The sequence below is a fragment of the Delphinus delphis genome, chromosome 6, assembly GCF_949987515.2.
Source record: "Delphinus delphis chromosome 6, mDelDel1.2, whole genome shotgun sequence".
Classification (NCBI taxonomy): Eukaryota; Metazoa; Chordata; class Mammalia; order Artiodactyla; family Delphinidae; genus Delphinus; species Delphinus delphis.
This window is the reverse complement of record NC_082688.1, coordinates 42,646,907-42,662,499: the sequence shown is the minus strand read 5'-3', so window position 1 is coordinate 42,662,499 and position 15,593 is coordinate 42,646,907. Positions and strand designations below refer to the sequence as shown.

The following is a 15,593-nucleotide window of genomic DNA, read 5'->3' as shown; positions in this document are numbered from 1 at the left end:
AATTTATTTGCATAATTTATATGTTAATAATTTTTATTAATTTCTTCTGAATCTCTGGTTATGTCCCTTTTTCATTTGTAATTCCAGGAATTGGGGTTTAATTGCCCCACCCACTACAGTAAATAGTAAAGATACTCTTTCCTCAATATTAGGATCTTTGAAGTTAGAAAATTCTTCCATGCAGTTAATTTGTATGTTTTATCCTGCTGGGGTTTTTTTTTAACTTCTGTCTCCCATAAAAAGTCTATTGTATCAGCCTTCTAAAGCAACCTTATTATGAAGTCACTTGTTAGTTTTCTTCTAAATTACATAATTTTAGTTTTTTGATATAGCCTCATGGAACAGAATTTTCCAGAATCTTTATATTCTCTTTTGGAATTTCTTCAAGAGATCTAACATTTTTGGCTAAATTTTTGATGTATCTTAGTCGCAGTTACATTGCTTGCCTTTAAAAAATAATAGTCTAGCCTGCTATGTATTTTAAATAGCCAGAGTAGCTCCATCCTCAGAGCAAAATGGTATTGAGAACAGATTTTAAAAAGCCTATTTTGCTTATGTAGTTAACTTTATATTTTTTGAGACAAAGAATTGTTGATCATGTCATGGATAGTGTTTCAGCAGTCTTAAAGATAAATAAAGGCTATTGCATATGCTGGTCCTCGGGTTTCCTGTTTGTCCAGAAACGGTCTGCTCCTTAATTTTGAATGAATTGTGAAATTAGCAAAGAAAAGCATGTTTGTAAGGCAGATAATGGAAATTCCAGGGAAGAGGCAAGGTGGGAGCTAATAGTAATTTATGTGATGCATATGTTTAAATATGTTAGTGTTTACATGTGTTTTTGTACAGGTATGATCAAATACTAATCTGTTTTCCAAGACAAAATGAATGTGATGGTTTAATAGTAACTTCAGTAGGTTCCACTTAAACTTTGTAAAATAACAGTATCTTCTAAAAATCTAGCATTAAACACTGGGATAGCTGCAATTGAGTAATCTTGAATAAAGCAGTACGAATAGGTGCTTTTAAAAAGGAAGCAGAAGTGATTTTTTGAATATTCAACTTTCTGACAATATGTTTACTGTGTAAGTGCGCTAACGATTTGCCCCCTTGAGAAAGGTTTTTAGAGGATCAGTAAGGCATTACTTGTATTAGAATAGGATATTATCAATTTTCTCACTCTCACCTTTTTTTTTAGGTCATGGAAAATGGAAGATTTGCAAAATACAAATATTTTACCCATGTCATGATCAATAAAACAGACATGTTAATGATAACCAAAAGGTAACTTTCTTTCTCTAATATAATTTGATAAGGGGTTAACTGATAGCCACCCATGAAGTGAAGCAGTTTTTATTCACATCTTGTTCCACACATTTAACACTGATTCATACTAATTATGGTTCTCTTGCTCTACAAGCCTCGTGCCTAAAACTTTGTACGCATACAGATAAATGCATAACCATGCACAAACATAATTTTAAATTAAATATTTTAGCATTTGTTTCAACCAACTAAATGGATAGAGAAATTCCTGTAAAACTATCCTCTCAAGTGTAGGCAATACCATTCCTTCCCCCTCTCTGAAAAAGTATGCAATTTCAGGTTGCCCCAGAAGTCAGTAGTCTTCTGGTGGTATCTAATCATTAGAATATAGAGAGATTCACTCACATAAGTAGATATACCACTGGAGACATTAGTTTTTTGGGGGATACTCCCAACTACAGCCAAATCTTCAAATAAACCTGTAGACAGTAGACGGATACATGTAAAAATACACAGTGGCATAGCCTCGGAGGGGCAAGTGTTTGCAGGAAGTATTATTATGAAACCACGGAAAAGAATAAGCAAGTGCAGTAGTAGGGTGGATTTCTGGATGATGCAGAGTGAAACTGTGGCTGAGGAGGAGAGATTATGGCTGAATAGAAAGGAGTGGCTAATTAAGCTATGTGGCTTTGTTCACTGCCAAAAAGGTAAACTTATATAAGCATCTTGTTGGTTCGAGTTGACTATTGAACTTAGCAATCATTTTTAATGTTTTTAATCCTAATAATTTCTGAGCCCCAAATTTATAGCACTATCTTAATTTTCTTGTTTAAAAAGTAACATAAAATATAGAAAACTCACACAGTATTAGAAGGTATAGATGTGAAAGCCAGTATTCATTCCATCTCAGATACCAGTCCCTCTTTTCCCCTTCCTAGAGACAACTACTTTTGTATCTTTGAAATATTCTATGCCTATGCAAGCAAACATGCTATCAAAGCATACATCTGCCTATAAAGGCATACACATACATATTTTAATGTAAATAGGAATCTATTTTAACACCATTCTGTACCTTAATTTTTTACTTAAGATCTATGTCTTTTTATTTATTTATTTATCTATTTATTTATTTATTTTTGGCTGCATTGGGTTTTCGTTGCTGCACGCAGGCATTCTCTAGTTGCGGCGAGTGGGGGCTACTCTTCGATGCAGTGCGCGGGCTTCTTATTGTGTTGGCTTCTCTTTGTTGCAGAGCACGAGCTCTAGGCACGCGGGCTTCAGTAGTTGTGGCATGCGGGCTCAGTAGTTGTAGCGCGCAGGCTCAGTAGTTGTGGCACACGGGCTTAGTTGCTCCGTGGCATGTGGGATCTTCCTGGACTAGGACTTGAACCCATGTCCCCTGCATTGGCAGGCGGATTCTTAACCGCTGCACCACCAGGGAAGTCCCAAGATCTATGTCTTAAAGAGTATTCCATGTTAGCATATGGAGATCTTTCTTAATTTGTAAATGACTACCTGGTATTCATTCAGAAGTATGTGCTATAATGCACATCTAAGTTGTTTCTGAACTTTTATACTTACAGACAATGCTTCAACAGTCATTTTTCTTCATAGCAGCATTCACTCATGTTTTATTAACCCTTCTCCCCATTGACTGAGGGAAGGGTGACTCATCAGAGTTAAACAAGAGTCAGTTGCAAAGTTTATTATTTCCAGATCTTGCAACATTTTCTTTTCTTTTGGCTGCGATGGTTTTTCGTTGCTGTGCGTGGGCTTTCTCTAGTTGTGGCAAGTGGGGGCTACTCTTCATTGCGGTGTGCGGGCTTCTCATTGCGGTGGCTTCTCTTGTTGTGGAGCATGGGCTCTAGGCACGTGGGCTTCAGTAGTTGTGGCTTGCGGGCTCTAGAGCACAGGCTCAGTAGTTGTGGTGCATGGACTTAGTTGCTCCATGGCATGTGGGATCTTCCCGAACCAGGGATCGAACCTGTATCCCCTGCATTGGCAGGCGGATTCTTAACCACTGCGCCACCAGGGAAGTCCATTGCAACATTTTAGAAATTACTTTCTTCTCAACATAGTAGACCTCTTTAAATGAGGTCACATAAACCTTGACAGAGTACATGTAGTAAGCTAGTTGTAGTTGATTGAAAGATGATATTTATACTTAGGAGGTCCTTTCTTTCCAAATTTTGCACTTGAAGATAAAGAATCTTTTAATCAGGAGAGGGAGTACTAGGCGCCTGAAATAAGATTAGCCTATCTTTGATTTTTCACATGGTTGAAGATGTACTGGAAGACCAGTAGGTTTGTTCCAGCAGCCCCTATAATCCAAGATTGGTGAAAGAGGGGATCAGAGGCAGAAGATTGAGATGAAAGAAATAAATCTTAATTAGCTTTCTCCTTTTCCATTCTAGCCAGGTGCCAGCTGTTACTTTAATTTAGTCCCTTAACTTAAAGTATATGTCACTTAAAGAAACCTCTGGTTGTACCTACAATTGATGTTTCAACCAGAAAGAAGATTTGGGGAAGAAAGACCTTTGAAGGAAGAATTAAATAGAATTATTATAGACAGAATGAATTTTCATCTCTTGATTTCCTTCCTCAAAATGGGGGGAAAACAAGAATTAATTTTAAAAACCTCTTTCTGATACAGGTTGGTAAATATATTACATGGAGCCTTAAAAGCATTTTGTTCTAAAGCATTAATTACATGAAGGTTCTCCAAAATATTGCTTGGTAGCTGGTTCTCTACATTTTTCCTATTTCTTAAAAACATTCCTTATACATTTTACTTTATAAGTACTTTATGTTTTCTAAGATAAGTATGTTGTGCTATACATTTCCCACTAAACGTTGCTACATAAATTTTATGTTTTCATTCTCGTTCAGTTCAAACTATTTTCTAATTTCCTTTGAGATTCTTTGACCCGTGGATTTTTTTTTAGAAGTATGCTTTTAAGTAAGCATTTGGAAGTATTCTTGTTATCTTTCCATTACTTGTTTTCTAGTTTAATTTCATTATGATCTGAGAATATACTTTGCATGATTTCAGTTCTCTTAAATTCATTAATGTTTTTTATGACCCAGAATATAGTCTTTTCTGGTGAATGTTCTATGTGCCCTTGCAAAGAATGTGTATCCTGCTATTATTATTATTATATTATTGAATATAAGTGCTTCAGTTTTTAAAGTGGTTTCTTTCTTTCTTTTTCTGAGTGGTGTGTTGTTTGTAACAAAAGGAACGTTTGGACAGCTTACATGTGAGTGGCAGTATAGTTTTGATGAGTTTACCAAAGAGCCATTCATTGTTCATGAGAGAAGGTTGCGCATCGAAGCAAAGGTATGTTGAATAGATTTTTTTGAAAACTTGGAACTGAAAACAACACATTAAAATAGTCTTTACTTTTGTAATGTTTCTCCCTCTTTTTTACATGTTGCTTGGTCTTTGTATGGTTTTTCTTTACACCTGCTGTCTTACTCAAGCTTAAAGAAAAGAAAGCTAGGCCAAGAAAAAATGTGCTACCTTATGTGCTCTTACATGGACCACAACATTACTGGGCCCTCATTTTATACTCAGTAACAGAACCGCAGCTTTCCCACTGCTATCCAAGGCACTAAAGTGAGATATTTGTACACCTCAGAATCCCTAGCAGTTGCCTACAGAATTTTTTTCCCTGAAAATCTTGCTGATGGACACTTGAAAAGTTCTCGCTCTAACAGCCCATTATTGGTAGTTCTTTCTCTTTTTATAGATATTATCTTCCTAATTCAGTTATAATCTTCTTGAATGCGGAGGCCATTTCTCACTCTGATTTCTAGCAGCTAGAACAGTACTTGGTATTTGGATGTTGATATAAAATACAGCAAATTGCTAGTCATTTGGTAAATCATCAGAGTCTCTATATCCATTGTAAGTTGTAATGATTGCACTAGGTACCGTAGGTGACACAGAGAAATAAAAGATAATATATTTGGCCTCACAGTATTTGACCAGACACCTATGTGAAAAGGGCCGCTTTGGCACTGGCTATATTAATCAGAAATACGTGACTCAGCCCAAGTTAGTTTTGTTTACTGTTATTTTTGTTTGGTTTGATTTTGAGGGATTTAATTGGCTCATATAACTGAAAAATCCAAGTCTATATATTGTAGCTTAATTATGCTCAAATGATGTCTTTAGTATTTATTCTCACACCCTTCCTCTCCTCCTTCATTTTGTCCATCTTTGCTGCCCTCATCTCTAGGTTCTACTTTCTTCAGTTTGGCTTCATTCTCAAGCAGGCTATCGTTTGGTGACACTATGGCCAGCAGAAGTTCCAGGCTCATATCCTACTAGCTCAGCAGAATGAAAGCTTCTCACTGGGTCTCACTGGGCCACCTTTGGTCACTTCCTTGTTCCTGAGCCAGTCACTTTAGTCAGGGGCTGGAATGGGCCAGTTGGCCAGGTGAGGGTCACAGGATCATTGTGGTGCTACCAAGAAGGAAGGGTCAGCTCTATATGAAGTTTTGGGAGTGAAAGAGGGTGAAAAATAATTACCCAAAGAACATTCAAGAAATTGTTACTGGAAGAAGGGGCATTGGATGCAGACAGGCAGAGACAACAGATTTCTTCTAGACTAGCCTATAGAACAGAACTGTCCCTAGGCCTTGTGCTTAACTAGTGAAGACCATTTATCCAATCTTACCATTCATTCCAAAGACATGGGGCAGCTCTTAAGGAGACTGGATGTTAGTTTTTGAGGATCTTAGACCAACTTACCCATTGAGAATTTCTCTGATTCACTCAGAAAATGAATAACCCTGTGGCCATATATGAAATGATGGATAGTAGTAGCTGTTAGGCTCTGCTGTAGCCCATATTGCATTTCCTGGCTTTTTTATCTCCAAGGATAAACTTCTTACCGCCTTCATTTCTTCCCCTTTCACCTTTCCCTTGCGACCTTATATCAGCAATCATACTTTTTTTTTTTAATAATCTGATTTCTTCTGGAGTCTGTATATGCATGGTTAGTTGAATTACTTATAGAGATTGTTAGACTAGTAAAATATTGCTTCCTCTGTGTCCTTATTACTCATGGTTAATAGAAGTAATCACCACACTCCTCCTCGATAATCCTATTCTATTTGCCCCTCTAATGCTTAATATCCACCATTAGGTAGTTCTCCTCCCACAAACACAACAGAATATCAAAGGAGTTTAAAAAATGGAGGACAGGGCTTCCCTGGTGGCGCATTGGTTGAGAGTCCGCCTGCTGATGCAGGGGACACGGGTTCGTGCCCTGCTCCAGGAAGATCCCACATGCCGCGGAGCGGCTGGGCCCGTGAGCCATGGCTGCTGAGCCTGCGCGTCCGGAGCCTTTGCTCTGCAACAGGAGGGGCCACAACAGTGAGAGGCCCGCGTACCGCCAAAAAAAAAAACCAAAAAGTGGAGGACAATCGTATAGAATCTAAGACCCACCCTGATTTCTTTGATTCTGAAGCTACATTCTTATTGCATTCTTATTGGTTTAAAATGTCAGAAGTTACATATATAAACACATACATACACACACATACATACCTATACAACACGTGTATATATATGCAGACATACATGTGTACATTATTTTTGAGCTGAATTTATCATGAGGCCATAGCCAGATATCAGGAACTATCTGAGACATTATTTGGAGAGGGAAAACAGTGGTACTGCTTCTAGATTGATCTCCTTCCCATCCTCTGCATCAACCCTTGACGGCTTTAGCAACTGAAATGTCACCTAAAGCTTTTTATCTTAGGTTTAGTGATAACGGATGGCTTCGAATTTAGTCTTTTTTTTCCATTTGTGTTTGATTCTTCTTGATTTCTCATTCTTGGCTTTTTTTTGGTGGCATTTCTTTATGGTATTTCTACAACTAGATTCCCATGTTAATGAAGCTACTTATTCTATTTATAGGAGCGGGTGAAGTCTGTATTCCATGCCAAAGAGTTTGGAAAAATAATTAACTTCAAGACTCCAGAGGATGCAAGGGTAAATATAGTCAATCTTTTGGTTAAACAGATAGCAGCTTCTCATTTCAAAGCCATGTAAGTTGCATTATTCTTTAAGACAGATAAGTTGTGTTTGTTTTTTAATTTTATGTTTGCATTTTGACAGTTTTAATATATGTAACTAGATAATATTTTCCACAAATTATTTTTTCATTAGATTGAATTCAACACACCTACTTGTCTTTGAAATCAAATTGTTCTCTTATTTTAAATCCTAACTGGAATACTTTGCCAAAAAAAGCCAACAAATGAAAGAAATTAATGCACTCTAATGCTAATCTACCAGCTCCAACAGGAAAAGTATAGCCCCACATTGTTTATTTCTCTACTGTATAGCTATAGGGATTTTTTTTCTTTAATTACTATAGCCTGGCACAAGGGAAAAAGAGCCATGCCTGTGGTTAGAAAATCTGGGTTTAAATACTGGTTCTGTTCCTTCTTGACTGTAGGACCTTGGGGAAGTCAGTTAACCTCAGCTTCCTCAAAATGTGAATTATGTGAACTGAAAAGCACTATACATACTTTAGGGATTATGGCAATTATAGGGAAGTGCACTGTCAAGAAAAGGAAGACTATGAATTGATTATCTACCTCGTTGGTCACAACTAAGACACTATTCCTGATACTGAAGTATACTCACTCTGTCGTGAAACTTACAATAAGAACACATGGGTTCTTTACTGAATCCCTGGGCCTCCCGACCTCTCTGTGTTGGTCCTGGCTGGTTATGATTATTTACCAGTTCACTTCTCACATCTGGAGCTCAAACCAGAAACCTCTCCCACCCATACACATGTACCTTGGACCATTCAGCATGTGCTGTGCAATTTTCTATCTAGACATTGGGTTATAAGGTAACACTGACATATTAACAGTAGAAAACTGAAAGGAGGCCAAGTTACAAAGAAAGAGAGATAAAGTTACTACACCCTTAATATGCATGTTGCCTGGAACAGGGAGACAGTAGAGCATGATGACAGCACGACTTTCAGGCCATCTTCTTTGTGCTGCTGAAGGACATTACCTTCAGTTTCTCTGTAATAAGTTTTCCATTTAATCTCTGTCACTGTGTTATTTTATCCCAGAAGGTTTCTTTTTAATCCTCCTGCTCTGCCAGAAACATCCAGAAAAGGCTACTGAGTCCATTTCTCTTTCTCTGCTTATCTTAGAGCTATTTTCACTAGGTTCTTCTTAAGTAAAAAAAGCACAAATGTCTTTGCTTAAGCTTTTCATAATGGGATAACACGAGTATCACCTCCATGGCTTTTATTTGTCATGCAGGCCTAATGATAATAGACATTATTGACAAAAAGGTTTACACTTCATTTGCAGTTTAATTTTGTGATTTCAGATCCTTTCAAATTAGAAAAATGTATCATAAAAGCACCTAATATGCTCAAGAATGTTGCTATGCTGCTACCCACTGTAGAATTATATGTACTTATTCCTACTCAATCAGTAGAATCCAATATATGGAATCGTGAAGGTTTGTGATACAGAATTGGCATAGGTTGAAAGGAATTCTACATAGATGATTTTCACACTATGCCAGAGTTATTCAATCCAGCTGTTAAATTACCCTTCTCTGTCAGGATGCTTCATTTTACTTTGCTTATTCTGAAGATGAACATCTAAGTCCAAAGACCTTAGAAAAACATTATTACTACTGTTAAATCAAACCCAGTACCATTGTCCCTGAGTCATCTGGGCCATTTAAGTCAGTGAATGATCTCTCCTGCATAGAGAATTTAATTATTGGCTATAGCAGTATACTCCTAACTAAACTGGAAAGACAACTTCTAGATTTTCATTCATTATATTTTGTCATTGCAAGTTCATTGAAGTTAAGTAAATGTTGCTTCATTTCCCCACAACAGTGGATCCTCAGAAAGCTAGAAGAAGCAAGAGAACCTTCCCCGAGCCTCTGACAGAGACTGCTGCCTGAAGATACACAGCAATAAATCATTACAATTTCTACCTTGTACCTTCTAAAACCTGTTTGGGGAGTATAGTATAGGAGTAATTACAAGTACTTTAAAAAAAAAAATCAGAATCAAGTAAAACAGTTATGTGATGAAACTGTTTCAACTCTTTGGGGATCCATTTGGTTTTCTAACTTGAATCATGCATCTGGTTACAATTCTAATTACTTTATAAAGGAAATATTTCTTTTATGAATCTTAAATATTTGCTCCAGGTGATTCTCTGTAATGGTGGAGAAGTTGCCCATATTTAGCCTAAATTTAATGGCGCTAAATGTAATGTTCCTAGTTCACATCTTACAGTTCTATCATGCTTGCTTCAAGGTCCCTGAATGAGTGATGGGTAAATGATCAAATCAAACATTGTCTTAGTGGTATCAAGATAACCTTGGTGGTAGTTTCTTTAGAAACATGAAGTTCTTTTTACAGATAAATATTTTGGTATGATTTTCCTTATTTTTTTTAAATAGAGGGTAGGTTTGAATTACTATTTGAAGTACATAGCGTGACTATGAAAAACAATCTTTTTTATTTTATATAATACAGATTGACTAATACCCCTTCAAGCCTCATCCTAAGAAAGTCTTGAAGAAATGAGTGTGCTACCCAAAAAGGGAAGGCCCCTCTCAGAACTTTCAAGCCTTAGAAATACTTCCTCAAGCCAACGCCTTGAGATCTACTTGGTTTACCAAGGTCATGTTTAATAGATTGCTGACCTTAAAGGAAAATTCCTGAGGCCTTAACAATACCAACTTCCTATTCACTGGTAGTATGAAATAAACAAAAGTCCCACCATCTTAATACGAGTTATGCTTCAGAACAGACAGCCCCTCTCTATACGCATGTCGGGTAAGTGTATGTACCCTAAAGTCTAACCCAGTAACCTGTCCTGTTGGCAATAGATTGAGAATTTCTGGTTTGCTTTCTCTACAATTATTCAAGTGAGAATTACTCTTAAGTGTATACTCGTCAGAACAGAAATCGTGGGCTGCACATTAGTAAAGATGTCAGGGGGGGTATTTTCCTTGATTTTTGTCCAAGATCCTTGTACCTTGATATTAATGGACTTTTTCAAGTGAAAGGGGATGAATATATGATTGTGAACCATGAAGAAAATGATGCAGTGTCTTAGTTATTGAATAATACAAAGTATTTGATGCATGTTGAACGTACCGCCAAATTACTATAAACCGTTTTTAGAATTGGAGACTATATAAGTCAATGGTTGTGAAATTCTCCTCAGATTCCTCGCTTTGTTGTAAAAGCTAAAATAAACAGCATGCCAGACTGTAATTGTATTTCTTCCTGACGAAATCTTGCTACTAAATATTATTGATTTTCCTCTGATTAAAAATCTCATTGTTTATTAATAGTTTCCTTCAGAATTTTTTTCTTTGCTGAACATAAATTTAGTCACGAGATGACAAATTTCAAATCTCATCATAGTGCATGCTCCCATGATGACCTTTGTTCAAAGTAACATGCACTTTTTCTCTGTTGCTGAGCTCTGCCAATTTTGCATACGTTAGAATTAAACCTAAGAGTAGAGGTAGTCAGAAAGCTTTTATCAGATTGTCCTCACCTGAAATGTTGTTTTACTGGAGTTCTAGTCAGTGCCATTAGCCAAGTACCTCATTACCTACTCCAGTTTCATGACTTTATACTCAGAAAAATACAGACCCATAACTTTTTGGGTATCCCATAGTAAAAGGGAAAAGTCTAAAAGAGTAAGGATAGAAATTCTTCTGGTATCCTCTGGAGGCCAGGCAAAGTGGGTCTTGTAACTACTATACATGCAAAGCCAGTGTGCCTATCCTTCCTGTTCCCTTACCAATGAGAACCTAGAAACATCTTTCCTTATTCTTTCTCTACCCATCAGTCATCTACCCACTAACACCTCCTATCAATTCCTGTTTCTAGAATGGAAAGACCCACGATTTCAAGAGCAGTAGTTTATCAATTGTCTTAGAAGATTTTCTTCATCTAAACAAAGAACATAAGTAGATCACTAGATGTCAGTCTTTTTAGCATAACATTTTACAATTATGTGTTTGATTCTGTAGTCTTTTTCTTGAATATTACAGAGTCCATAATCTTATGGTATTTAAAAATAATCTACCCTGAATTATATTTAACTGTGTTTAGTGGCTGTCTGCTTGAGAATTGCAAACTTGTCTTCGTTTTTTGGTAATTGCGATGGAAGATGTCCTGAGTATCCTGTCCTTTATCTCTTTGTATTGATATTATGTGTTAGCTATAGCCCTGTACCCTTCATGTATCCTGATATGTGTTTATTGTATGAAGCTGAAGGCAGAGTGTCTATTCCCTGCCAACTCTCCTCCAGAAAACTATGATCCCTAGACATAGCAACTTTTTTTTTTTTAAGAATCAATTTTATTTATTTATTTATTTTTGGCTGTGTTGGGTCTTCATTGCTGTGTGTGGGCTTTTTCTAGTTACAGCGAGCGGGGGCTACTCTTGGTTGCAGTATGCAGGCTTCTCATTGTGGTGGCTTCTCTTGTTGCGGAACACGGGCTCTAGGCGCATGGGCTTCAGTAGTTGTGGCACACAGTTTCAGTAGTTGTGGCTCACAGGCTCTGGAGCGCAGGCTCAGTAGTTGTGGTGCATGGGCTTAGTTGCTCCGCGGCATGTGGGATCTTCCCAGACCAGGGATCGAACCCATGTCCCCTGCATTGGCAGGCGGATTCTTAACCACTGCTCCACCAGGGAAGTCCCTAGACATGGCAACTTTGATTTCTGATACAATAAGAAGCTTGTGATTTCTTCACATTTACAAAATACTCTCTGAACCAAAGAGCATGTGCACTTCTGCAGTGGCTTCCCTATTAAAGTATGTATGTTGGCTGCTTCTTCCCTGGTGTTAGCAAGACCTTGGAATTTTTCCCAGGCTCAGTTTAGTACAGCTGAGTTATTTTCTGGTTCCTAAATAATCATGACTAGCTGTAGGCAGTCCTTCCCTGTCCCTCTCTCCTCCAGAATCCTAATCCATCCCCAAATTATCCTGTGGCCTCCAAATAAGAAAATCTTCTTAAACTTATTTATCATTTCCATAAAATTATCTCTCTCATTTTTTCCAATGGTAGTAGCAGTAATATAATACTATCCCAGTGAATATATACGCACCTAGCTCATCTCTTAGAAATAGCCTACAAAGTAGTATCCTATTCCTGTCTGGTAAAAAATAAAGACTACTCAGTGCCGAATTTTATGAACCTTATTCAGTCATTAGTTACCAGTTTTAGTTGGTACTTCAGGCCAAGCCAAAGCCCCAGTATTAAAAAGGTTGGGACAAGGTACTGGATTAGTTTGCCTGTAGGAACTGAAAGTGTGCGCCGCATACACTGAAGGGAGAAGTAGCTGTTTGGAAATGGGTGTTTTAATGCCCCAGCCAACACAAGTCAGAGAAATCTGTTGGGGTTCCAGGGCCATTGCTTTTACCTTTTCTCAAGATCAGCTAAAATCCTCAAGGACAGTGTTTTTCAAACTGTAGTTCTTAACCCATTAGTGAGCCGTAAAATCAGTTCAAGATGAGCATATTTTAAAAATAGAATAGCAAAGAAAAGAAGAGAGTTCTGCGTGTAACAAGGTTAAATATTGTTTCCTGAAATATCGTTTCAGTTAAATAATCTATACTGTGTGTACCGGGTCACAATATAAAACGTACTCTCTTATTGGGAATTGCAATTTGGGGGGGCGGGGAGAAAACCCTTGGAAGCCAGTGCTGTAGGAGGCGTTCACCATCCAGTGACTGTTGAAACAATCTGGGCTGTGCCAAGTTGTGAGCACTGCCTTTTTCTTTTGAGTGAGAAGACAAGATAGCTCTTGTTTCAGAAATGTTTCCCTTTCCTGGTGTGTATCAGATACCCTTAGATACCTGTGTAATATGTTCCACTAGATATCAGTGGTCTAGAAAAAGCATTGACACAAACAGCAAGCACCCAAAAAAGGTCATAGGATATCCTTTAACTACATGTATTTTCAATCTCATGCACACTAAGCATTCTACTGAGATGGGCACAGAAGTTCTCCTTTTAAGTACATTGAGTGTGCTCCATCTGCCTTCTGTCTGATTCACCATACAGGTGGCACAGGCAAATGGGGAGCTTATTCACGGGTCACAATCTTTTAGGGCCAAAATACTTATTCTCTGGAGGGTGCTAAATAAATGCCAGTGCTGTTTAGCTGAAAATAATTGGATTTCCTAATTTCTGTAGGATTCAAGTAGAAAACACGCATAACCTGATTCTTTTTGCGAGATTCAATACAAAATTTATTCACTCTGGTTTTCTTTGGTGCTACCCAGTATCACTGATAGCTCCTTTGCATACTCTAAACGAGGACCATCCACCCTCCTGCCCAATCCTTTGAAATATACTTTTGAAATTATACCTTACTGCTAATGCTATACCTAATCAAGGTAGCACTGATCAGTTAAAATTTTTAGGATTCTTATCATCTATATTTTTGATCATTGCCCAAAACAGCTATCAGTGCAGACCTTTTCTCCTGCTTCTTTCCTTTCTACCACAGTTGGTGTAAAGCAGTACTTGTTTCAGGGCTATCCTAAAAGGCCAGCACAAGGACTGAGAATATGCTGGGTCCTACTCTTTTACAAACCTTCTTCATGTTTCTTTAATTGAAACCTTTTTTTACTTTATTTCCTCTTTTGTAAGGTAAATTGTTCAATGTCATTTTTTTTAAAGTTTTGCTTTACAATTACAGATTAGTTCTTTTCTAAAAGCATTAGGGCATTTCCAAAAAAACTGATACTTCTGGTTACCCAATGAGCCATGTAAGAGATGAAACTTCAAATTTTATAGGTTGATATGGGTATATTTTTAAAGTTTTTATTACTTTATACTAATCCAAAGTTATTTGTATTATAGTTTAACACCTGCTGTAATATCTGTCAGCCTGAAAATCCCTGTCTGTCACTGAATACCATTCACATTCATTTAGTATTGCTCTGATACCTGTAATAATGGGTTCCTTCTAATGAAGTCCTTGTAATAAGAAACCCTGTAAGAGTAATATAATAAAAAGTCTAATAATCAGAAGTGTACTTAAAATAGATCGTGTTGGAAACCCCCAACATTTCTTCTAATGCCATCATATCTCCAGCATTCTATTGGCAACCCAAAAGTTTCCACTTTGGGAGCTGAAAAATGTTCAAGTAACAATGTAGACTACATTGAAATGTTCTCAATGTCAGTAATTTTATACCGACACTCACAGACTATTAGAAATTGTATGTGGGACTTGTTGCAAGGTCAGGTTGTTGTAGACCTTTTAAAATGATCATCTCCGTATGTGAATATGTGTATTACATATAAAATTGAACTCTTCAGGGAATGTGCACTTTAAAAATATTTCCTTACTAATTTTTGTATTGACCAAATAGTCTGCTCCTTTGGAATGCTTATTCTTTAGCAAAAATATGGTTGTTGATGATGACAGTTCTTTAAATGTCTGTTTCTGCATCAGTGCAATATTTCCTTCACTTTTGGGTTCCTTGTACTTATGTCTGACCCAGTTGCCTGTTATACAGTCTCTGCCTTGATTTTGTGTGTTCTGGTAAAATAATTAATTTATAAACACAAACGTTTACAGTGAAGTTCTTCCTCTTGAAATTGAACTTAGTCTTATTTTCCACTGAAAATTGGTTGGCTATGTTCACCAATGACTTTTTTCTAAATAATAATAATTTCTTGCTATTGGTAGAATTGGATTGCTTGATCACTGACTGCCCAGTTTAACTATGTGTACCTCTTTCAAATAAATTGAGTCAAATAAAGATTTCTGATCTTCAGTCTGCCTCTGTCTTTAGTTACTGGATAGAACTAGAAACATTACCAATAAGCCTTCCCTTACCTATCTAAACTCTGCCCTCTGTGGGTTCTAAATAAATGTAGATAACTATCAGATTGCCCAAGGTCCTAATTTTGTAGTCAAAGCTGACAGCATTCCAGCCTAGCATGATCAGTGCTGACTAACAGGTTGAGTGGTAATATCTAGTAAATTCTTAAGCAGCAAGACTGTGCCTCCCAACATCAGAAGACTTCAAATGGCTCATTTCCGAGGTAAGTAATGAGTATATTTTGAAAGAAGGGCTAGGAGAGAATTTTCTACTTGCAGAATTAATATTAGCAGAGATAAGTAATATCTGTCTTCTAATATGGAGAGTTCAGCCTTTCCATGAGTTAAGAAAATATTATATTACTACCTTTTGTTAATTTATTCAACAGCCCTCTGCAATTAGAAGTGATTCAAAGCCATTTTCTTATATGCTTTGTC

General features: G+C 37.1%; 1 protein-coding gene across 3 annotated transcripts in view; it reads left to right on the top strand.

Annotated features, from left to right (window-relative positions):
• Positions 1-15,108, top strand: part of VPS13A (vacuolar protein sorting 13 homolog A) — a 241,445-nt gene extending 226,337 nt beyond the window's left edge. For all 3 annotated transcript variants that reach the window (XM_060014602.1, XM_060014599.1, XM_060014598.1), the window contains exons 69-72: positions 1,196-1,281; positions 4,483-4,606; positions 7,202-7,276; positions 9,174-15,108. In XM_060014602.1, the coding sequence (XP_059870585.1) occupies positions 1,196-1,281; positions 4,483-4,606; positions 7,202-7,276; positions 9,174-9,224 (336 nt within the window). In that variant the 3' untranslated portion in view covers positions 9,225-15,108. The remainder of the gene's footprint in view (positions 1-1,195; positions 1,282-4,482; positions 4,607-7,201; positions 7,277-9,173) is intronic.
• The last annotated feature ends 485 nt before the right edge of the window (positions 15,109-15,593 follow it).